The sequence below is a fragment of the Perissodus microlepis genome, chromosome 15 (assembly GCF_051167445.1).
Source record: "Perissodus microlepis isolate ML-2025 ecotype Zambia chromosome 15, ASM5116744v1, whole genome shotgun sequence".
Classification (NCBI taxonomy): domain Eukaryota; kingdom Metazoa; phylum Chordata; class Actinopteri; order Cichliformes; family Cichlidae; genus Perissodus; species Perissodus microlepis.
This window is the reverse complement of record NC_140475.1, coordinates 4,873,766-4,897,765: the sequence shown is the minus strand read 5'-3', so window position 1 is coordinate 4,897,765 and position 24,000 is coordinate 4,873,766. Positions and strand designations below refer to the sequence as shown.

Sequence of the window (24,000 nt, the reverse complement as noted above, 5' to 3'; positions counted from 1 at the left end):
TAAAACTAACTGTATGCTAATATCTTATTTATTTTTATGTAAAATGTACTGCATGTCACCACCAGGGAATCTTTGCCATTCAGCTGCAGTCTTCTCGGGTCAACATTCTCCATCTCACCCTATCCCTAGCATCCTGCTCTATCACACCATACCTCTCCATGTCTTCCTTCACTACTTGATCTTCCTCTTTTCCTCTTGCCTGGCAGCTCTATCTTCAACATCCTTTGTCCAGCATACCCAGTATTCTTCCTCTGCACATATCCACGGCCCTCTAACTTTTACTCCAAACCGTTCAACTTAAGCTTTTTACCTCTGATATATTTATTTCTAAAAGGGAACAATGAAGCCAATAAGCTATTGAACTGACTGAGTGGTCAGTTTTTACAGTCAATTACACATCTGTACCGCTAGATGGCGTCGATGACACAGAATCGTTCTTACTGAAAACGCGGAAGTGTCTTAAAATTGATGTATCTGAGCCTCCGTAGCCCAAACCTGCTCTTTGGAGATAAATATACATTAACTTACTCTTACGCTGTGTCCTGCATACACATCTATTGCAAGGTAAACTGTTTAATATCACCGGAGAATTAACGGAATTGTATAGCTGTCTAGTGTGTCGTCAGCGGGGATCCATCATTTGGGAAAATACCTCCGGTGGCTAGGTGTTAGCTATGCTAGCTAGGTAAACAGGCAGTGTGCCATATGCCTGTTTTTATCCAGAACAGTTTAGATAGATTTTATTGAGGTTTGGCTACACTTAGCTGCAGTTGCCGAGCATACAGTAGCTCTTTGTGTTTACCAAAAACCTCCGGAGGTTTACCTGACAGCTTTGTCTTGTTGTTGACCGCAGAGCTCGTACCATGGATTTGACTGGAAGATGACCTGCAGTCCGAGCTCATGACTGACAGATTCTGCCGTTCACCAGGTCACATTTGAGGTGTGTTGTTGTCATTGTGCTCGAGCCACTTATACTGACGAGTATTTTCGTTTAATAGCTCAGTGTTATCTCGCCCTGCAGGTTACACACAGGGTGACCCATGCTTTCTGATGAGCTTGACTCCAAACCAGAGGTAAGCTTTCCATCATTTTCGCCCTCCGAAGGGAGACCACTTTGTGGTGCAGGGATCTGTTAAAATAACACACGAGGTTCATCTTTTTTTTTTTTCATGCTGTGCCTCTTCTCCTTCCCCATCACTCAGCTGCTGGTGCAGTTTGTGCAGAACGCGTCCATCCCATTGGTGCAGGGTCTGGAGGACTCGGAGTCCAAACACTGCTGCCTGCCTCTGCTGGCCCCTGCTGAGAGCTCCCTGTGCACCCCGCTGGAGCTCACAGGTGAGCACATGCTCACTTCTGTTGTCTTGTCCACTATTGGGCAGAGTAGTGATATTCGTGCCACATCTTTCATTACTACATCCAATCGTTTTCGGGGTTTTTTTCATTGTCTAGTAATATTACTACCAGAGCCCTACCTTGTTATGGAGACAGGCGTTTACTCTAGGAAAGCTGGACAGGCGTAGAAGGTCCCTAACCCATCAGCAGGATTGGTATCTGCTCCTTTGTGGAAGGAACAGGATGAGTACTGCCAGAGCTACAAACTGACCTCCAGCAGGCCACTGGTGTGAATGTCTCTGACCAGACAATCAGAAACAGACTTCATGAGGGTGGCCTGAGGGCCTGATGTGCTCTAGTAGGCCCTGTGCTCACTGCCTGGCACCATTGATATATCATTAGCATGTCTCTGGAAGAACACACAGACCTCTAGAGCTTAGCCAATGACACCCTGACTGCCATTAGGTATTGGGATGAAATCATTGGATTTTCAGACCCTATGCTGGTGCAGTGGGTCCTGGGATCCTCCTGGTGCACAACAATGCCTGGCTTTATGTGGTGAAGATATGCAGGCAGTCTCATTCCTTTAACTGGACCAAAATCCAATAGAATACCTCTGGTTTCACCTCAGACTGTCCTAAAGCTCAGTGATGCCTGGTCCTAAACTGGGAGGAGGACCATACCCCAATGTTGTCAGGCATACATACAAGCACATAATAATAACAATAATGATAATAATAATAATAATAATAATGTATACTTTATTGATCCCTGTGTGGAAATGACTCTCTCTGCATTTAACCATTCACTCAGTGAAGCAGTGGTGAGCCACTGATCAGGCGCCCGGGGAGCAGTGTGTAGGGACGGTACCTTGTTCAGGGGTACCTCAGGGTAGCTGTTCAGTGGATTCGAATTCCCGACCTTCCGATCATGGGGTGACCCTGCTACCTACTGAGCTATCCCTGCACTAAAAAAAAATAGCTGACCATTGTCGACAGTGTTCTTTTGTTTTTTTATTTTTTTAGCAGTGTATATTTACACCAACATTGATACATGTACCTGCACAATTTCTGTTAAACTGATACACCGATCACAGCTTTAATCATAGATTCTTGTTCTTTAATAGAAGATGATGATGATGATGATGATAATGATGAAGAAGAATAGAAGACAAAAGATACCTAACCAACAATCTCTGCCATTTCCCGTCTGTGTCATTTAGAAAGAAAATGTAGGTGTAATTGTCTGTAGTGAGTGATGGTTGCGGTGCTGAGCACTTACTGAATCATATACGAGTGTATATGAGTGGCACTAGCTACAGCCGGCCTTTGTGTGTGGAATAGTCACATAAATACGTGTGCCACATTGTTAAATTTAAATGCACTACTTTGTGAGAAAACATGAAATTTGTTGCTAATTAAAATTTTTGTCACATGAAAATAAGCATTTAGAAGACCCTTGGCAATAAGAACGGTTCTTCACAGCATTCTGATTGTTTTCAGAATATCTCTATCCCTTCAGATTTGCACTGGTGCATTTAACCGTCTATATTTGAAACCTGGAAAGCCTTCTACGGCTGTTGAAAAAGACGGTAAATCATGTCTAAGAAAAGAAAGAAAAGTGCTTGCTAGAGATGCTTCAATTTGGAAGGACAGATATTCTTTGTGACACAATGTGTCTACGATTTATTTCTATTTTTTATTAATCTACCTTGAATAAGAGGGGCAGATCTAAAAGAGCAGACAGCACTGATTGTAAATGAAGGCTATATTTGCATTCAGTGTTGCTTATCAAGTTCTATTTTGTGCCTTCTTGAAGTCTCATACACACACTGAATACATTTAGTTATTTTAAATCAGTATTTAAGATGTGCCTTGTTTATAGTATGTTCATGTCTGCTAGTTTATATTCGTGCTATTAAATCAGTACAGTGCACTTGTCATATCTGCGTAAACAGCTCACTGATTATTTACTGTATGATATTACTTTAGAGTAAATGTGTTTTCAATTTGACACAATAACTGATTTCCTCCCCCAGATGGAGGCCTAAGCCACGAGCCTGAGAGTTCCCCCTCCCTGACAGAGTTTGGAGGCGTGTCAGAGCAAAGCTCATTAGTAGTCCAGACGCACTCTCACCCACGGGCCTCAAGCCCCCCGCCCATCCTCCATGACTTACAGCAGTCAGACAACACTTCCTATGTCCTGCTGAACCTTGCAAAAGGTAAACGAACATTAAAGGGACGTCGTTTGTCTCTGCCAAAGTCTGAATTACGTTTTTGCCACACTTGGCATCCATGTTCTTTAGTTCAAATGCTTGAATTTATTTTTGTGACTCACGATTTCTTCCTTTGCAGGACAGCAAAGTAACGTTAATCCTTTGGTTCTACACTTACTGGCCACTTTGTTAGGAACACCTGTTCTACTGCTTGTTAACACAAATATTTAATCATCCAATCACATGGCAGTACCTCAGTGCATTTGGGCATGTGGACATGATCAAGACAACCTGCTGGTGTTCAAACAGAGCAACAGAATGGAGAAGAAAGGATAAGCGACTTTGAATGTGGCATGGTTGTTAGTGCCAGCCAGGCTGATCTCAGTATTTCAGAACCTGCTGATTTGCTGGGATTTTTCCCACAAAACCTTCTCTAGTGTTTATTGAGATCGACAGACTACGTGACTTTCGCGCGTTGCATTGTAGGTATGAGTGGCAGCAAAATCAAAACACTGCATCAAGCGCTAGCATTTCCAGCACTGGTAACCATTAATTCTGCATTAATCCATATCTGCATTTTATTTGCCCCAAAAACAGTTATGTACAAAACGAGAACACGGCAGGTCCGTACAAAGACAGACTTGACGAAAAGGCAAAAAAAAAGCACAAGGAAAAAATCAAAGGAGTGAAAGCGTCAGACCCATACGAGCATACAGAGTGGACTAAAGACGTTAGCGTGCTGCCCAACTTTCATCATGCACATATTTATAATTATATGGTCCTAAGTGTGAGTGCACACACTCACAAAATGTTTAGTAACTTCAGATCCCTGCAACAAGCCCAGGTCCAGTTTACTTTGGGGATTACTGTTGTAATTTTTTTTCTTTATCTCCTGTACAGGCCAACGCAATCTATTTGTCGTTTTACAACATTTTCAGATCCAATAGATATAAAATAAGTGTTTCTTAATTCATTCAATTGATTGTCTTTATTTATAAGTGGCATTATTGTTTCATTCTATTATAGAGTCTTACAAGAAAGAGGCAAAATTGTATTCCATCATGCTTTATTAGCTGCTTCGGTGAAAAACAAATCAACAATGCAAAAAAATAAATAAAAAATAACCATATCAAAACAACATACTGGAAAACAGTTATTCATCACTTGATTCCTTCAATACAACACTTGGGCACATATATGCGGACTTTTCGTGGCTGTTTTGATATCGCTCTCTCTCTTAACCGATCAAATCTCGTTGTGGTAGCAGCTTTAAACTCAGTATGACCCAGGTTGATAGAGGGGCTCCTCTATCAATGCTGGATCGCATTCCAGCATTTTGTAGGCTGGTTTTCCTACAAAGCACAACAAACATTAGCCCGCAAAGCCACAGTGAACAAAGCAGCATAGCACAATGAATTAAATTCAAATCAATATAGACTTATTTGTAACCTACATCAACAATTATGTTACGATAAATTACGTATTAACTACAACAGAAGACTTACCTTTGTGGAAATGCTTGGAGCAGACTAACATGTGAGCTGGAGTGTTCTGAAACGTTATATTTGGTCTTCGAATGGCTGCAATCCAGGCCATCCGTCGGCTCTTTGTTACTTCGGAAACACGGCTTGAACAATTTTTCTTCCACGACGGAATCCGATAACAACCGATCTCTTTACCCGTCGGCTTGCCCTGGCTGTCATGTGACCGGCTATTGCAGTTAATAATACAACAGCTTCTTGCCATTCTTTGTGTGTTTTTTGTTTTTTTTTATTGCTGTGTGAGTGTTTTCTTGTGAAAGCCTGCATGCGCTAGTACCGCTTGTTACTCGTACCTACAATCCTTTGCGGTTTTGACGTAACATTTTCGATCTCTATAGAGAATGGTCTGAAAATATCCAGCAAGCAGGAATTCTCTGGGTGAAAATGCCTTGTTGATGTCAAAGGTCAGAGAAGAATGTCCAGACTGCTTCAAGCAGATAGGAAGGTATCAATAGCTTAACCACTCGCTGCAGCCAAGAGCAGAAGAGCATCTCTGAAAGCAAAACCTGTTGAACCTTGAATCAGATGGGCTACAGCAGCAGAAGACCGCACTAGGTATCACGCTTGTCAGCTAAGAACAGGAAAACAAGTTTGCAGTTCACACAGCCTCACCATAATTGGACAATAGAAGATTAGAAAAGTGCTGCTTGGTCATATGAATCTTGATTTCTGCAGCAACATTCAAATGGTAGGGTGAGAATTTGGAGAAAATAACATGAAAGCATGTGTCCATCCTGCCTTGTAACAGTGGTTCAGGCTAGTAGTGCTGGTGTAATGGAGTGGGGGATATTTCTTGGTGCACTTTTAGCCCCTTAGTACCATTTAAGCATCATTTAAGCTCCACAGCCCGCCTGAGTATTGTTGCTAATCATGTCCATCCCTTTATGACCACAGTGTAGCCATCATCTGATTCCAGGAGGATAACGCACCGTGTCACAAAGCTCAGATCATCTCAAACAGTTTTCTTGAACCTGACGATGAGTTCACTGTACTCGAATGACCTCCACAGTCACCATCTCTCAAACCAGCAGAGCATCGCTGGGATGTGGTCGAACAGGAGAATTGTAATCTGCAGAAGCTGTGCGATGCTGTCATGTCAATATGGACCAAAATCTCTGAGGAACGTTTCCAACAATTTAATGAATCTGTGACATGAAGAATTAAGACAGATCTGAATCAAAAAGTTGGTCCAACAAGGTGTACCTAATAAAGTGTCCAATCAGTGTGTATCTTCTAACATTTGCTTTCTATAAAAAAAAAAAAAAGTAATATTACTGTTAACTGACAAGCAAAGTTTCATATAAAAAGTCTAAATCCCGTCTTGTGTCTGCACTTTCTGTCTTCCAAATTCCACACACAGCGCCAAAAAGAAATGGGGTGACACATTTTCATTCAAAAAAGAAAAAATATTTTGGCTTGAAGAAATGAGCCTTGGCAGGCACATTCTCTTGGTTCATCAGGCCTTGGCAGGAGAGTCAAAAAATTAATTTTGGTCTCCTCACATACACCTTTTGTGCAGCGCGCTGTATTCTGTCTGTGATTCAGTGAGACGTGATGGAGAGACTTTTCACTGGACAGAATTACTTGTTTATTAAATGTACTCAGTCCCTGAAGAAAGTATTGTCATGTTTTCTTATATTTCTATTTGGGGGTCTGTTGAAAACTTCCTTCCGCTTGCTTAGAATAAAACGGCAACATTTAATGTTGCCGAGCAGCATTGGAAGAACAATAATAAATAAATAGAAGTGACCTAGAGCGCCTCACTGCAGCTGTCTTCTATTTCAGTTACTCTCATCCTGACCTTTTTCTTTTTTTCCCCCCCTGTCAGGCATTACAGCCTCCTCAGAGTCCCTGATCTTCGCCGCAGATGGCGCCGGGGATGATGAAGATGAGGGGGTCCCATCGGGGGACTACGGAATAGATGGCAGCGCTCCCTGGTATCTGCGGGTACAAGAGCTGGCACATGACAGCTTGATCGCCGCCACACGGGCTCAGCTAGCGAAGGATGCCAAGGCCAGCCAGGACGCCAGAGCTGCAAGTGTCACGAACGGTAAAGAATTCTTCCAAGAATCTTTTACACCTTAAAGTTATGTCAAATATGCTCTTTTTGAAACAATATTAAAACAACACTCATTGGATGTGAGCGCTGCTACTGGTGTGTGCTCTGTAGGCAGCTATTTGGGATTTAATATCAAGTTTGAGAATAAAACTGGGGGGAAAAAACCAAGACGTAACGGCTGTGTAGAGGAAGCGGCGTATATTTTGGTAGCAGGCATCAAAGACAGAAGAGAAATGAGGTCAGTGAAGAGATGAAAACGTGGTGTAATCAGCTCTGACTAAAACTGGGTCCCAAAATTCTCCTGTCGAGTCTCCCAATCAAAAGGAATTTGTAGCTTTGTCTTTGACTGATGTACAAGTGCGACGGCAGATATTTAGTAGAGCTGTAAATGTCACAATATAACGAAACAGTGATCAGAATCCAGCTCCCGTGGTTATGTTATGTCGCTGATGATTTAGTAAAAATGTGGAGTGGCAGGAGGTCAGGCCTGGGGACACACATTCGATCAAGCCATTAGGAAGATGTTATATTGCAGAAAATAAAAATAGCTGATGGTTCTGAAATATTGTGTTTGCTTTATTGCCAAGAGTTATATAAGTAAATCGATATCACTCATGTCTGCACAGTAAATATAAGCGAAGAACAGGAGCCACTTAGATGTGCACAAAGAGAAGAAGTGGGAGGGACAGAGGCTCGATGCTTCACAGATTATATCTTATTTGTTGAACCTGGTTCAGAAACCAAAGTGTAAATCTGCCAGCAAGTGCGGTTATAGCCAGGAAATTGTTTAATAGCTGTTAACCAAAACCTGTTACTGTATATTCATCAACTCTTTTTCAATACAGCATTCGTTAAGCTGTCATAAAAAAGGCTGTGGTGGCCTTTGAGTCTCAGCGGTCACAGAATCCAGTGTGACAACAGCTGCTGGCTGTAGCCTCATGTTTCCCCTCTTCTTTTCAACTTTCTACCATCTGTTTGAAAGTAATGCCGACGCTACACTTAGAAAAATCTCTAAATGGCTATTAAACGCTCGTCCGGGTCTCGCAAGCTCAAACTGCTTTGATCGTCGACTTGTTTACCGTCCTCTCCCGCATTGCGTCTCGACCTGTTGCTTATTTAGTGGCGTCTGTCCACACGTTTATCTTATCTTACTGTAAAGCCTCTGCTCTGATCTGAAACAGACGCTCCACAGGGCTGCTGACCCGCACCAGGAGTCAGGACTACATCGCAAACCATTTTAAGTTGCCTCCACAGGCTGCCTGTTAGATAAAGCATTTACCCATGACATTTAAGGCTCCATGACTCCTAGCTACATCTCTGATCTTTGAACCCCCCACTTCTGAGTCGAATTGCAGCTGGAGGTCCATGTTGAAAAGTGATATGGGAGTGTAAGAAGTTTACTTCGTATCTCTGCCCAGCCCCGGGTTTGTTTCCTCCCATCTTGACCTGACCGGGATTTATTTTACATGTTTGTGATGATGTGCACAAACAAATCAAGTGGTAACTAGAAGGCATTATTGTTTGTGCTGTGTTTTTTCTTTGTGTTGAAAATAGATTTTCAGGTAAAATGGAAAAGCTGTCAAGTGTCTTAAAATCTGCACTTTGTCTCTTAAAAGTGGTTATGTTACTCTGTGCATTCTTCTTTACTTACAGGTTTTCACATAGTCCAGTTTAGGTTCAGATACACTCTTTTAATACAGCTGACATTTTTCAGCACAGTTATCTTTGACTTTGTTGTATTTGTATCAAGATCAAGCGAGAGCAGCTGGTAATTCAGCCGTGTGAAACAAGCCCTTCAAGGCCACCCTCCCCTTCTTTGGATTGACAGATCCTCAGCAAGATTACTTGCTTTGGCACCTTCATCACCTAATGCCAGGGTCTTTAAGCTGCTAATTGATCAGTACAGGAAGCAGGCAGCGTGTTGCACAACACTGGTTTCTTCTTCTGCTTCAGATTCTGGCTGTAAATGTGACTCAGGATCAGGGACAGCTGGCTAGTGCATGTCCTCAGATCTTTGAGGCTGATAGCAACAGGAGTTTCTCCAGCTGTCTCCTGGGCAGAAGTCAAAGTCAAGCGGGGGGTTTATCAGACATATGGGGGTAGTTTGATCCACAGTACTCACTTGGGAGGGGAGAAGTGCAAAATCACTGAGTGTAGTGGAGGTTTGTGATGCAGGAAGGCAGCACAGGGGCTCTGAACCTACTGCATCTAAATCTAACTTCCATCAGATTAGATTAGTTTCTTTCAGCAGCAGGATATCAGTTACAGGTGCTTTACAGCAGACACCAGCACAAACTAAACTTTAGCAGATAAGCGTGGAGTGTGGTCGGGTTAAATGGGACTGATTTCATTCATCTCTGAGTTTCGTTTTGGTTGCAAGTCTCAGTCAGTAACCAGTGATTAGCTTTTATAGAGGTATGCTCCAGAGGCCGGGGACACTCTCGCTGCTGGATTGTTTACTGCATCACCTCGCTCACTTTCCTCTTCCGGTTGCCTAGGTGACCACACACACAGTCTGATAGCAGACGGAGACAAACGAGACCTTTCTGCCAGAACGAGCCGCCCCCTCTCCAAGCAGATGCGCTGCTCGTTTGAGGGCTGCTGCAAGACGTTCACCTGGCCCGCTCATTTCAAATATCACCTCAAAACACACAGGTAACGCATCGCACAGACAGCACGGGGGGATTGTGCCTTATCCAGCAGTGGTTCAAGCATAGGGGATGTCGCTCAAGTGTGCAAATTCTGATAATGTGGATGCATTTTTCAAATTAGAAAATAATACAGGGTTGTTGGTGTACACATTTCATTACACACAGGAACGCGTGCACCAACTGTGAAATGTGTTAATAGAAAATTACATGCCTGTAATATCTGTAAAGTATAGATACAAGTCAGACAAAAAGATTCAAGCAGCTAATGTAGACACCACAAAGTCATACTCTGTAAGCTAGAGCCCAATATACAACAAAAGTGCAGAAAAGAACAAATTTGTGTGTATCATGGTATCTTGGTTATTTGTTGAGCTATGTAATCATGTTCTAGTATAAGATTTGGTGTAAGATGTGTAACAGGCTGCTCTCCAGACACGTTCTGCCCTCCTGAAGTACCCTCAAGGGCAGGGTGAGCTCGGTCTTCAAGCTATTCTGTGTGATGTTTTTCAAGTACAAAAGGCACTAGGTTTGTTCAGCAGTTGTAAAATGTAAGCTGGAGGTGTTGGCTTTAAACTGCACAGGTGTTTTACAGCCACAATGAAAGGAGTAATGGCAGCTCAGGAAAAGGTTCCTGCTTTATTTGTTGGGGAGGCAGAGAGACTGTGCAGGGAGCAGAAAGCACTGCTGTGCAACAGGAGTTTCTCCAGCTGTATGGCAGGAGCTCTGTTAATACCAGCGTAGCAGATCTGTTTGAGGCTACCCCGTCTGACCTTGTGGCGGGCTTTAACCAATGAAGCATGTGCACGAGAGACGTCGAGGTTTGTTTGTCATCTTATCTCGGCTCGCAGGAATGACCGGATGTTCAGGTGCGGCGCAGAAGGCTGCGGGAAGAGTTTCTACGTGCTGCAGAGGCTGCAGGTTCACATGAGGACTCACAACGGCGAGAAGCCCTTCATTTGCAAGGAGACAAACTGTGGCAAGAGGTTCACCACTGCTGGAAACTTGAAGAACCACAGACGCACACACACAGGTGGGGAAAGCAGGACGGACCCCTGCATTTAAAAGCCCAAATGTCCTGGAAGCAATAACTAACTAAGGCCATTTGACTCTGCTCATTTAATGCCTCCTTGGCAGAGTTAATGCTGGAGATTTGAAGAGTCAGCAGCACTGGCCCCTCCATTTTACTGCTGCAATCAGTAACACTACTCTGTCATATTTTATTTAGGGTGGCATTAAGGTTTCTGATGGCGTGCTCCACAGTCAGTTAGGTGACCTGTGCTTAGCTTCCGCCTGTATATCTGGAAGAATGAGCCGTAGCTGACTTATCTGGGTTATTTTGGTCATCGCGGCTTTCAGAAACGACAACAACAAAGCTGCAGTTTATTGTAATTTCCAGTACGTCGGGGCCATTCAACGCATCCCTTTGAACGCATTCGCATCTGATACTTTCTGCAAAAATTTTAATTGGGGCTTTGTAATGCGGAGGTAAACAAAATGTATATTTGTGGTGGGTGGCTGCTTTCAGGAGAGAAGCCTTTTCTGTGTGAAGCAGATGGCTGTGGGCGATCCTTCGCAGAGTATTCCAGTCTACGAAAACACATGCTCGTGCATTCTGGTGAGTGGGACATGTTCACAGCTGCGCAGCAGTGCGCTCCTTTGTAATTAGTGCGCTACAGATAAAGTGTAAAGTAGTGCGCCTTGTAGACGGCATCCTGCAGCAGTTCAGAAGAAGAATAAAGTTTTGCTTGGTGTCTGTGTGCGTACTTCCCAGGTGAGAAGCCTCATGTGTGTGGGATCTGTGGGAAGACTTTTTCTCAGTCGGGCAGCAGAAACGTCCACATGAGGAAGAGACACGGAGAGGAGGGACTCAGTAGTGAAAGCAGAGAAACAGGTCTTTCTCCCTTTGTCTGTCTTACTCACTCACACACACGCACACACAAACACCCACCCAGTGTGGTGGGTGGATATGCTAATCCTTGGATTATGTAGCTTCAAGCTGCCCATACATTTTAAAGTCTGCATAGAGATGGTGTTGCTTTAATTTACATTTAGGAACATTTCTTGAATTGTTAATGACTTCTAGCACTTAAAAATGTATCATTCACATTTTTATTCTTCAGGCCCAGTAGCTGAATTGTTTTAGAATGCACACAGCTTCAAAAAAGAAAAAGCAGAGACAGCAAAACGCTGCTGCAGGGGGGAAAAAAACGAAGCCTGTTGGGCTTTTCGTGATGGGGTCAGATCCTCTAAGAAGTCTTTAATCACCAAGTTAAAATAACATCATCTTGTTTTATTGAAATGCATTCACCTTAGAAATTGCTGAGATAATTGAGTGAATATATACGGTTAATCTTCCAATACAGCGGAGGCAAATTTACACAGTCACTCCTGTCTCTATTCTCGGTATCATTTTCAGTACCTTGCAGATTAAAAGGATCGTTCATTGAGCTTTTCACATTCCAGCATCTGGAACAATTGAACAAAATAAGCTCAAATTCATTTTTAGCATGCAACAATGACGGCAGACAGCACATTTGCCTCCTTGTCACATCTCTGTAGCAGCAGGGAAGCACAGCAGCTGAATCACCGCAGAGGAAACGCTGCCAAAGCTCTAATTATAAACAGCAGATTTATTCGGGTCAGCCTCCCCAAAGAGGCCAGTCTTTTGTAAAAGCAGTGCAAAGGAAGATGCAGTTGCACAACAGCCTGGTAGTTTCTGTTATTTATACATGACAAGAGGTACTGGATTAATTATTAAATTGAGTGTGAATAACTAGAATAAGCACACAAAAAATCAACATTTATACAGAACGCATTCTAGAAATCTAGATTTCAAGTTTTTATCAATTATTTTTTAACTTCAGAGCATCATTTTCTAACCAGCACTGGTCTGTGGTGATCACACCGAGGCTGCAGGTTGAGTCCTGGTTTCTATAAAGATGACGGATTACTCTAAATGTGCTCTCTCTTGTGTTGAGGTTTGGGAAAAACAAAAAGTTTGATGTCTGTGTGCAACTGACAGGAGAGGCTCTGACACAAAGCAGCCTGCTGGAGGCAGACGGTGAGAATGGAGACAATATGGTCACCATGACAACAACTGTGGAACCCATGAATCTTCACCATGCCATGCTGAGATCACCAGGTAGGCGTTTGAACAAGTATGACAGGAAAAAAAGGCAGTTCATAAAGAGTGGATTTAAAAAACACCTAACACATCTGACAATGCTGTAGCCCTGCAGTAAACTCTCATTTGGTGAAGCTCATAATGTTCTGTTAATGTCAGGGATGCTGAGTCAACTTGTGGTGTCACTAATGTCCCATTAAGTGATTTTCAGGGAATGAGTCTTTTGATAACGGCGGCTACACTCAGGCTGTGTAGACTTGTTTGCTCGAGTTTTCATGTCTCTGAAATTTCACATTTAGGCTGTTTCCAGCAGTTCAGCTGGCACTCTTTGCATTGTACCTGTTAAATAAATAAGATTAAAAACGAATTTGTAAATAACATCGACAACCTCATGCTGGTAATAATAAATTCACTAGTGTAGCACCGCTGCTTGCATATTAGTTTTGTTTTGAGTGTTCGCCCACCTCTCAGGTTTTGTTTTTTGTTTTTTTTAACCAATCAGCCATAAAATGCTGATGCGGTATTGTCATCACCCCGCAGCACAGGTGGGCGATGTGGACACGATTACTCAAGAACAAGGCGACATGGGATTCTAAAATTCATACCATAGGTGCATCTACCACAACTCTTGGACGAGTATGAAGTTTAATGACCTTGACCTCAAGATCAAGGTCAGAGGTTAAGCTTTCAGAAAATCATCTGAACGCGATAACTAAAGCAGTTATTGCACTGGTGGCTGCCAGTATTTTTTTTTTTTACTTGGTAAACAAGAAAAGACTGCGATTCAAGCGCCTGTGTAAATGGTTATGGGACTGTGTTGATGACATAGTTCACATAAGCAATGACCAAAGTGTCAGTGCCAACCACAGCTTTCAAAAAATAAGAGCTTGTTCCATCCTTCTGTGGAAAGAGCTTGAATTTATGAGACAGACAGACTCTCTGCTTTAAAGATCAAACTTAACACTATTTTTGATAAACCTTATAGTTACGTCTGGATCAGGTGACCTTTGCAATAGGTCGAGGCTCCTGGGGGCTTCACATAATGCACTGAGTGTTTCTTTTTCACTCTATGTTTATACACATCCTACATTTAATCATTAGTTCTTATTCATCTCTGGATCTCTTTATTTGTCCGGTCTCCCCCCCCCGATCCCCAGCCAGTCACAACAGATGACTCCCCCCTCCCTGAGTCTGGTTCTACTTGTGGGTTTGTTTGTTTTTTACTCCCTTTACTAAAAGGGAGTTTTTCATTCTCGCGGGTCTGATTTTTGGGTTTTTCTATTACTGAAGGCTCTTTATCTTACTATATAACGTGCCTTGAGGTGACTGTTGTTGTGATTTGGTGCGATATAAATAAAATTAAAATTATTTGAACACTGAAGAGCCAGGTGATGTAGTTCAGACGTGTGACTGGAAAGCCTGGAAACATCCCAGCTTCATACAACTTGTATGTATTGCAGAAATTCCAGAACGGCTTCATCAGCACAAAGGCTGAAAGTGCTTGGTTTGATTTTACAATGTCTGCACCTTCATGTTATTTTAAATACATACAGGATGAATAACATCCTCTTTGAACTTTCCTTTGTGTTTGTGTAGGCTCTGCAGACTCTGTGGTAGTTCTCTCTCAACCGCATGAACTGGTGACCATGACAACAGAGGGCCATGCATATGGAGAAGATGTAGTTGCTCTGCTGTAGTCCACCATCACAACAAACATCACACACTGCGTGTTGCAGCAGCACTGGGCTGACTGCCACAGTGGACTACATATAGACATGTATCTGTAAAAAGATGACTTTCAGACCTGTAGACCCTTGTAGATATTTGTAATTAGCAACCAGTGATGGTTTTATTTTAATAAGCGTGAAATGGCAAAGTTTGTACAAACATTTTCTTTCCTCGTGTTTTTGAGAACAAAGACTCCCAAAGAAATACTGAGACGGGTTTTGCTAGTTTATGAAACTATAATGACCAGGAATGCTTATGTGCTTCATCATTGTAAACACTGAAATGCAGTGATGGTTGTTAATGAAAAATAAGTACCCCAAAACCACAACGGCTGATAAGTTAAATTTAAATGTACCAGACACCCATTATAGCCATTATTCTTTTGGCTAATAATGAAACACTTAACATTAAAAACCACTCAAGCACAGTTAATCAAATGCTGCATGTAAATGCTGGTATTACATGACTTAACAAGCCAGGCCTCTCTGTTTATCAGCCTTAGTAAAATAGAAAACATCTATCTCGAATAAATTCTATATCCACTAATCCCCAGCGGTGCATTAACAGAGTGTGTTATTGGTAAAATGTATTCAGCCTCTTGTGCTTCACTTGTTCTCCGAGTAGGGCAATGCATTGCTCATATATAGCTCAATATATTAACACTTGAGAATAATTGCTTTTTAAAAGAAATTAAGAATTACTCATGAGGTTAGTTCTGCCCTTATAAAACCAACACCAGCTGTCTGCTGCTCTTAGATAAGGTAGTGCACATTACTTGAGTGTGGTTAGTGAGCACCACCTAAAATCAGCTTCTCGTTGTCAGTGTATGCTCCTCACTTCTCAGTGAATCTTCAGGTAGTGGAAGTGATCCAATGTAGCACCCAGTGCCCAGCTAGCCTCCACGTTATTCACTTTCTTGGTTAGCTAAGGATGGAAAAAAAAACAAAACACCAAATCACTCAAAGGATTTTTGTATTTACTGAAATAAAAAAGGTAATGGAATTTTTTGTGTAAAAGTGCCTCTTTTCCTTTGTTTTATTAAAAGAGAATTGACACAGACAAGTTTCTACTCCAAGTACTCCCAACTTTTTACAAATTTTTTTTCCAAGGAGTCCACAGATCCCTTCAAATCATCGGTTGCTTGTGTTTCCTCTGCAGTCTAAAGGCCCTCAGAGACTGGGAAGGTTATCCCGCTGACAGATATAAAAGCAACCACTGTTTTTACAACCTGCAGGTTACACTGGCTTCCTCTGTGTGTCAGAGCTGAAGGTCTTTTATCTCATTTCCACTGATGCAATACTAGTGCAGAGACACTTTTCTTTTGGTGTTACATCTGATAGCATTATATAGCGAAAGTTGGGTAAATAAGAAAATGATCAAAGCAGACAGAATCTCATTGGTCAGTTTCTTACAGCAGCCCAATCATTTTTGATGCCATTTCTGGATCCAGTAGTTTTCTTGAAAAGGTCTGGCCTATAGCTGGTGCCCCAAGCAAGATTAAGCCTGCAGTTTTTACCTCTCAGCCGAAAAAGGCAGATTGAATATTGTCATCACTCTGCTGACGGGTACCACTGGCTGCAACCAGTGTTTCTTATATCCGCACTAAATCTGTCTGTGCTTCATTCTTCCTGCATGGCTATGTGGAGGTGTTGGGTGTTAATATATGCTTTAGAATGTAAGTGCCATGAAACTATCAGAAAACAACATTTTTGGCCCAGTTCCCTACTGTGGAAATGCACAGAGTCCATCCAAAGGTTCCCAGTCCCTGGGGAGGGTTCCTGAAATGCAACTCACCCTGCAATTTCTGGTAGCACACTTATCTGCTGTTTTCAGTGTACATAGTGAATTTTCAAACATAAAAAGGTAGGATGAGATATTACCATCTCTTCTTTGATTAATGTGTCAGGGCCTCTTTGAAGAAGGCCTGTGAAAATGCTATGAAGTGTGAGGAGCTATTTTAAACCTTTTTATTTGAAACATTGCTTGTGTCTTTTGATAGGTTTCCATCTTATGATTCATCTGCAAGTTTGAACTAAACAGCTCGAAACATAAATGGGTGAATTCAAAAAGCCGCGCAGCCTTGCGAAAAATTGTTGCGTTGGCTGTACTGCTTCGTTTGCATTCCTATAACCAAGGCCAGAACCCTGTTAATTTTATTACACAATGCTGCCTCACCTGCAAAACTGTGTTCTCTTTAAAGCCAAACCCATCCTTCAATAGACAAGTGATGTAAGTCATGTCCATACACAGGAAAGGGTGGATGGGAGGGTACTTGGTCATCTTATTGCACACTAAGCAGAGAAAAGGATAAATAAGGGCTGTTAGGTGTTAGGAATAATCAGTCATCTGTATTCTGCTGTGGATGAGGGCAAGATTTCAGATAGAAATGAGCTCCATTGAGATGCACACTGTGTCTCAAGTACAGGGAGCTGCAGATCTGTTATAGTAATGATGCATTCCTTCACCCATCTCACCCTCTTTGGCTCTCTTCTTGAAGTCTCTGACCTCCAGCATCCCTCCGTGGACCTCATCTGCAACGGAGGTGACTGAGGTCATCTTACTCACATTTAAAAATGCTACACCATTCATTACAAGAGCAGGTCTACGTGTACATTTCCATAATACTAGTAATAGAGCTTGTCGCCTTTCAGCTTGGACTGGCAGAGAATAGCAATTTCTTTAATACCTACACACCTATAGCTCATCAAATCCCCTGAGACAGGTGCAAGTGACTCACATTTCCCTGCCTATGTCTAGTGCTGGAATGGGTAATGACACCCTACTGGGTCTGTATAATTATATAAGGTGTGTACAAGGGTGTGTGTGTGTGTGTTCACTAACCGATAAGGCCCGCATCCACAGCTCTGTCAAAGTAATAGGAGAATGCATAAAAAACATTGGAGTCTTCAAGCTCGTACGGCTGATGAATAATCCCCTTCACCACCTTAAGTACTTCCTGATAACAAAGCTTGTATCCTGTGTAACCTGGAGGGGAAAGAAAAACAGAGACAGCAGTATAAAGTCAGCATCTTATGTTCATTCAAGTAAGCCCTCATATTTTTGCTCACATTGCTGCTAATATTTAAATTTCGTATCATGTATTTTGCTCGTAACTGACTGTAAACATCTGGTAACAGATAAGATCTTTTGCAAAACCCAAGGAAAAAAAAAAATCAATGGACATTTTTTGAGTTCTTCCTTGCAAACATTAGCTTTGGGTTTCATCTGCTTACAGCTTGTTATAAGTAAATGGGATCATACCATCTGGGTCCCCGCTCACTTGATAAGTTAGACCTCCAAAGCTCCATTCATCCCTGAACTTCTTTGGCAGACAGGAACTTTTAAAAACCTGCCACTCCAACCCTGTGACAGCGCAGACACCACTTGTTTAAACTCGTGACTGGTTCAAAAGCTTCACACAAGGTTACCATGGTCATAGAATGACTCAAAAAAACTCAGGCAGTCACTAACACAATTTTCTCTGAAGCACTTCAGTGATTCATCTCAGTGTATCTCAGGGCCAGAATCATTTATAACAGAACACTACATCTCACAAAAATATCTTTCTTTACTTTTCCTTCTCGAGATTTGGAAAATTTAAAAAAGAAACCATTTGAACTGACCCACCTTCTTCTCAGTATCCATCAGTGACGTGCAATGATGACACTGACATGAATAATGGCAAAGAAACACATTTAGTTCATGTGCAGCACAGTACCTTCTGCACCCAGAGCTCCCAGTGTGGCCAATCGTGCCGCCATCAGTCCATTTCCAAGATAGCTGCATGAAGTTAAAGAATTGTTACACACTTAGAAAACCAAGCAGAAACAGACTGTGCATGTGACAAATAAGTCATCCTCAAAAGAAGGCAAACAAGTGGTGTTTGCCTATAATACGCATCCTAATGACTAAACAGATACTAGACGTTTTCCTAATTAAACACAGATCCGAGTGAAGTCACAGAGTCAGTGTCAGAACTTGAGGCTAATTTTAAATGTGAAAAAGGAAAATATGGAAATGATCTTGGATGTGAAATCAAGAAGCAATTTCTTATTCATTCACACTGAATTAAAATGGACTGTATTATGTCTCATGAAGCATACAGTCGTTTCTGAAACAGTTACCTATGAGTGTACAATTCAAATGTTGAGTTTAAGACATCAAACTTAGCAGTGTAGTCAGCAGCTGGAGCACTTTCAGTGGTTTTCTACAGTGGAATACAGAGAGCACAGAGGGTTACTATCACTGAAGGTTAGAGATCAGACTGATTTCTCTCAAGTGTTCAAACAACTGACCCTCAGTTTGGGCAGGAAAGTGATTTGCGTTGATCCTCCTCCCAGATCCAATATTCCCACTGTCTTCTTGCTTCGCGCTTTCAGGTGACCTAAAAAAAAAGTCACACTTTAATCCAGAAACCACAACACAAAGGACCGAATCAGTTACACCTGCGATGTTATCTTCAAAAGGCCTATTTGGCAAACATGTACAAGCCAAAGTATAAAATCGCTGGATCCTATCTGATAAAGATCAGAGCACTCCTGTAGGCAGGAAATTCATAGTTGGACACATTTAGCCTCTATTTGTGAACATGAGGTGCGATAACGCGATGACACCTTTAGATACAAAGTCAAACCTGGATATAAAGTACGAAAAAGAGGTACAAATATTTTACTGTTTATTGCAGTGTACTTGCCTGTTAGAAAGTTCAGCGATATCCAAGCCAGGAGTCCTACATTTACAAAATTAGCACAAAAGAAAAGCAAGAAAACAGAAACCTGTAATTTCAGGTGAAAACAAAGACCATTTAAGAAACTAATTTTGCATATATAAAAAGGCATGTAGTCCTATAAACGAGGCTGAAACGCTGACTAATCAATTACACAACGGCACAACAGACAATAGTATTTTTGCACCGCATAATTACTGACTCTCATCTTTGTGGTAATATGCCATTTCGTTTTCTTAAGTGTCATCACAAAACACTGCTGTAATCTTCAGCAATTTAGGTTCATGCCTGCAGTAAACAACGATTCTTTACAGAAACTGCACAGCACGCTAAAATCGGGCAGACAGATCACCGATGCCACCCGCAAAACACCTCAGAGAGGACAACAGCTGCCGTGATATCTGACGGATGTGTTGCTTGTCGGGGCAGAGGGTGGGCAGACGTTACCTTCCTTTTTGCCGTTCATTATGCTGACGCCGTCGTCTGACACCAAAAAAGGAGATTCGTCAAACACGTGTTGAACCTGAGGAAAAGAGGGAGAGATGGGTGAGAGAAAGGGAGATTTGAGTGCAACTAGGAGCAAAAGAAAGCAACAGTGAGATTGGCCTTAATGTTATCTACTGTAATGGTAGCTCATCCAGAGGTGCCCTCCGCTTGAAGGGATTAATTATTTCCCTTGGGGGGGATTAATAAAGTATCATTTATCATTCAAGGTGCCCCAGGGCTATCCGTTACCATCTTATCCCCTCCACAAGAGCCTTCCACACTAATCTCCTGCTCTCTGATAACAATACTTCCCCTCCTGTCTCTGTAATACCTGCCACAGCACTTTCCTTTTCTCCCTGCTGCTTTGTTGGATAATAGGTTGTGGGGGTTTTTTTTCACGATGGTGTCAGACATTGTAGCGCCAAACAACTCCCATATGATAAAGAACTGCACTCTACACAATGCTTGTATTGTGTAATTGCCATCTCAGGCCTCTCAATAAGGTCTCAGTACGAGAAAGTGCACTCTTACCTGGTCCAGAAGAGCCTGAGCTTTCTGTGCGGGCAGCAGCCGAAGTCCAGCCGTGGCTCTGAGGACCAAAGGAGTTCGCTTCCACTCCACACGAGGCACCGTCCTCTTGGCTACCTTTAACAGCATCCTCACTGTTTGTCCAGCCTTTTAAACAGAAACAACAATCACCGCAGAGCAGCCGAAAAGTCTACTGACCACAGAGTGACTGCTGAGAGCTGAGATGACACTTAGTGTTATGTCAGCCAGGCCTGACTTGTTTGTCATTTTGCATTTCTCACTTTCATTTCTGGCAGCAGGAATGTCTGAATGCAACGTAGAGTGCACCCTCCAACTCAATGCAACTGATCAGAGGAAACGCTGAACTCACCGTTTCAGGGACGTCGACATATGCCGACAAGCCGGGCTTTATGGAATGAAACATCTCATTGTCCAACATGGGGAGCTGCTCTGAAAGTCACAAGAGCCACCCACGTCACATATAGAACCTCTTAAATGAATTTAGGGAGGTATAAATCTGCTTAGTATACATGTAGCCATGTTTAAGATGAGACACTGACTTAAATCTGACCAAATAGGATTATTACTGAAATTACCTACGCACCTTGAAGTGAGCATTTATGGATTTAAAAGAACTGCAAGTATAGATATTCACTTCAGTTCACCTGAAGCGTGCTACTTAAGCTGCACAGCACTTCAGTTTTTTTTGTACAGCACCAGAGGTCTCCCTGCTACTCTTTACATTGTGAGAAAAACCCTTAGAATATTTATGCTAGGCTTTCTGCAGGCAGCCTGCATTCATTACATGTCACTCTTTCTGTATTAAGCACATAACGCCGCTAACCTAAGGAAATAAGTAAATATAGGGAAGAGAACAGGCTTAAAGAGACACCTCTGGCCTGTATTACCTGAGTCGCTCTGGATGAAGGTGTAGACATGAATGCGTGTCCCCGTGCTCCCTGCATCAAACATCACCGCGTAGAAGATGCGGCTGTGGTTCGCCGGCCGACTGAGACTGGGAAGGATCCAGGAGAAATCCAGGAAAGAGTTCCCGAGTTGGGCTTGGCTCAGCCCTGTGACAGTGAGCAGAGCCAGGAGGAGAAGCGGCACGGCAGGTTTCATCTTCATTCTGGAGGATGAAAAACAAACAGAGCTTAAATTGTTTTGAAGTGCTCCAGAACTGCTCCTGGCTAGTACTGGGAGATGTTAAATTACAGCATGACAAGCTACAGAGTGGTAGGAAGCAATTAAGTGATTTACACCTACTGTGTTTGACCACACCCCGTCATACCTTTCAACCAACCCCAGAGATAATATATCTCAGCTTCCTTACCTGCTTAGTCAACTCCAGCAGAATATTTAAGAAACATAAAAATTTCACCTTGTTGAACTTAAATTGGTTGACTTTGATCTTGATGTTCAATCGATACATGTCTGGCAACTGGAGCAAGTCTCAACATCTTTTTACAGAAGTGCACAATTATGAAACCTTAAAAACTCAAGTCAAGTGCTCCTATAAGAAACCCTTCTGAGACAATGTTGCACTGATTGCAAAGAAATTTAACAGACCGGGAATATTTAACATCAGAAATCTTACTTCTTCTAAATGCAAATTTCACTTTTTAATTTCAGAGATTGTACATGTGCTATGATTTGGAGCAAGTTACCAAAATGAACACAGTAAAAAGAAATGCTCGTCTGTGAGTCTTTCAAAAGACAGGGTGAGGCAATTTTTATTTGTAGTCTCAATATCTGCTCTGAACGTGGAAAAAAAATCAGACCAATCCGCATAGATTAAACATCACAACCAGTGTGCTTGCAAGTTTGGTGTAATCATTTGCAATCACAACTTGGTTTTTGATGTTACACTTCAATGGGAATAAAGGCTAAAAAATAATCCAAAACTCACTTTTGTTTTAAAGTTGGCCTGAAATTGTGATAAAAAAATAAAACAGGAAAGACAAACATATAGAATATTATATGCAATTTCAGATTGTAAGAGGAGCATACAAATGTGTGTGTGTCTGTCTGTCTACTGGTATTTTCCCATATGATCATCTTTAAGAGTTACAGAGAATGATCCGAATAAGAGGAAATATCCAATGAATTGCAGTTCTCCAGACAAAAATGTCAGAGAATTGCCAAACTGCTTGGAGCTGATAGGAAGGCAACAGTCAACTCAAATGCCCACTCGTTACAACTCATCAAACCTTCAAGCAGTCGGGAAACAGCAGAATAAGACCACACCAGATGCCACTCCTGTCAGTCAAGAGTGGAAAACTGAAGCAACATCTCACACAGACTCACCAAGAATCAAACATGAAACAACCAAAGAATGGTGTGGGGGATGTTTTCCTACCACACTTTGGGCACCTTTACACCAAACCAGCATCATTTAAACACCACAGCCTACCTTAGTATTGTCACTGACCAAACCCATCCCTTTGTGACCACAGTGTACTCATCTGGTTTCTTGAACATGCCAAGACAGCGAGTTCCCTGTACTCAAACGGCTTTCACACTCACCAGACTTCAATTTAATAAAGCACATTTAGGATGTGGTGGAACAGGAACCGCAACAGTGGGATGCTGTCATGTCAATATGGACAAACATCTATTAGGAATGTTTCCAGCACCTTGATAAATCCACGCCATGAAGAATTAAGGCACATCTAAAGACAAAAGGGAGTCCAATCCAGTACTAGTAAGTGAAGTGGCCGGTAAGTGTATATAGTCCATATTAATATTTACTGGCTTGCTGCACACAGCACATCAGTGTTTCAAGAAATCAAACTCAGTTTGGAAGGGTATCCATTAGGACATTAGGCTGGTTAAGCTAGTAAACAAAAGTAATAACGTGCATGTGTGATGGCCGCTAATGTTTTAAATAGCCTGCATTAACATTTACTGTCTTTCGTTTGAACATGTAGCGATAACATTATCCCAACTTTCCAGTTTTCTTATCTGACTTGTTAACACTACCCTGCGTACGACTGATAACTGAAGTTAGGCTGAAAGTTACCAGCGCTGACTCTTATTTAACATCCCGGTAGTATTAGTTTTCGCCAGCTATCGGATAACTCGCATGACTGAAATGTTGCAGAAAGCTAGCCAGTGAAGTTTGAGAACAAGCTCATGTCAAGCAGAACACTCATAACATAATATTAAAACTTGAACAGGGAATTCTTAAAAACACACATGACAGCTAATTACACCACAGAGAATTAGCAGCTGCCCTAATTATGCCTTACTAAACGCGAAAACACCACAGAGGCTCACCATGATGTCCGGCTAGCAGCACGCTGCTCACAGCTGACTCCCAGTGACGTCAGCGGCAGTGTTTTTGGTCTCGTGCTGAGCTCGCATAACACACTGGTGTCAAGAACAATAAACAGCTTGTTTGCTCAGTCCTGTGAATGGGAGGACGCCCAGTGCTTAATTTTGTGCTTGTGGAAGCATCCTCTCTAATGCTAACCTTTGACAGGGATTCAAAACAACAGGATCGCTTTGAGTGGCAAAATTACTGCAAGTTCAAAGTTGCAACCTGCTTTTCATCTTTGGAGCTCATTATTAGTATTATTATTATCATTATATGAATACATGAACAAAA

General features: G+C 42.0%; 2 protein-coding genes across 2 annotated transcripts; one reads left to right on the top strand and one right to left on the bottom strand.

The window, feature by feature from the left end:
- The first annotated feature begins 447 nt into the window (after nt 1-447).
- On the top strand, nt 448-15,652 carry znf410 (zinc finger protein 410). The gene is made up of 12 exons (XM_084954408.1): nt 448-564; nt 854-940; nt 1,022-1,073; nt 1,203-1,335; nt 3,371-3,553; nt 6,917-7,138; nt 9,646-9,802; nt 10,647-10,828; nt 11,324-11,413; nt 11,570-11,689; nt 12,821-12,940; nt 14,519-15,652. The coding sequence occupies exons 3-12, from the start codon at nt 1,041-1,043 to the stop codon at nt 14,617-14,619; spliced, it is 1,341 nt and encodes a 446-aa protein (XP_084810534.1). The 5' UTR covers nt 448-564; nt 854-940; nt 1,022-1,040; the 3' UTR covers nt 14,620-15,652.
- Nucleotides 14,737-23,940, bottom strand: LOC146371466 (ectonucleoside triphosphate diphosphohydrolase 5-like). Its single transcript, XM_084954410.1, has 14 exons — nt 23,670-23,940; nt 21,299-21,519; nt 20,761-20,840; nt 20,394-20,537; nt 19,824-19,899; nt 19,344-19,379; nt 18,946-19,034; nt 18,775-18,857; nt 18,369-18,430; nt 17,912-18,013; nt 17,492-17,635; nt 17,125-17,181; nt 16,826-16,941; nt 14,737-15,574 (listed from the first exon to the last, which is right to left on the bottom strand). The coding sequence occupies exons 2-14, from the start codon at nt 21,516-21,518 to the stop codon at nt 15,491-15,493; spliced, it is 1,293 nt and encodes a 430-aa protein (XP_084810536.1). The 5' UTR covers nt 21,519; nt 23,670-23,940; the 3' UTR covers nt 14,737-15,490.
- Between the last annotated feature and the right edge of the window lie 60 nt (nt 23,941-24,000).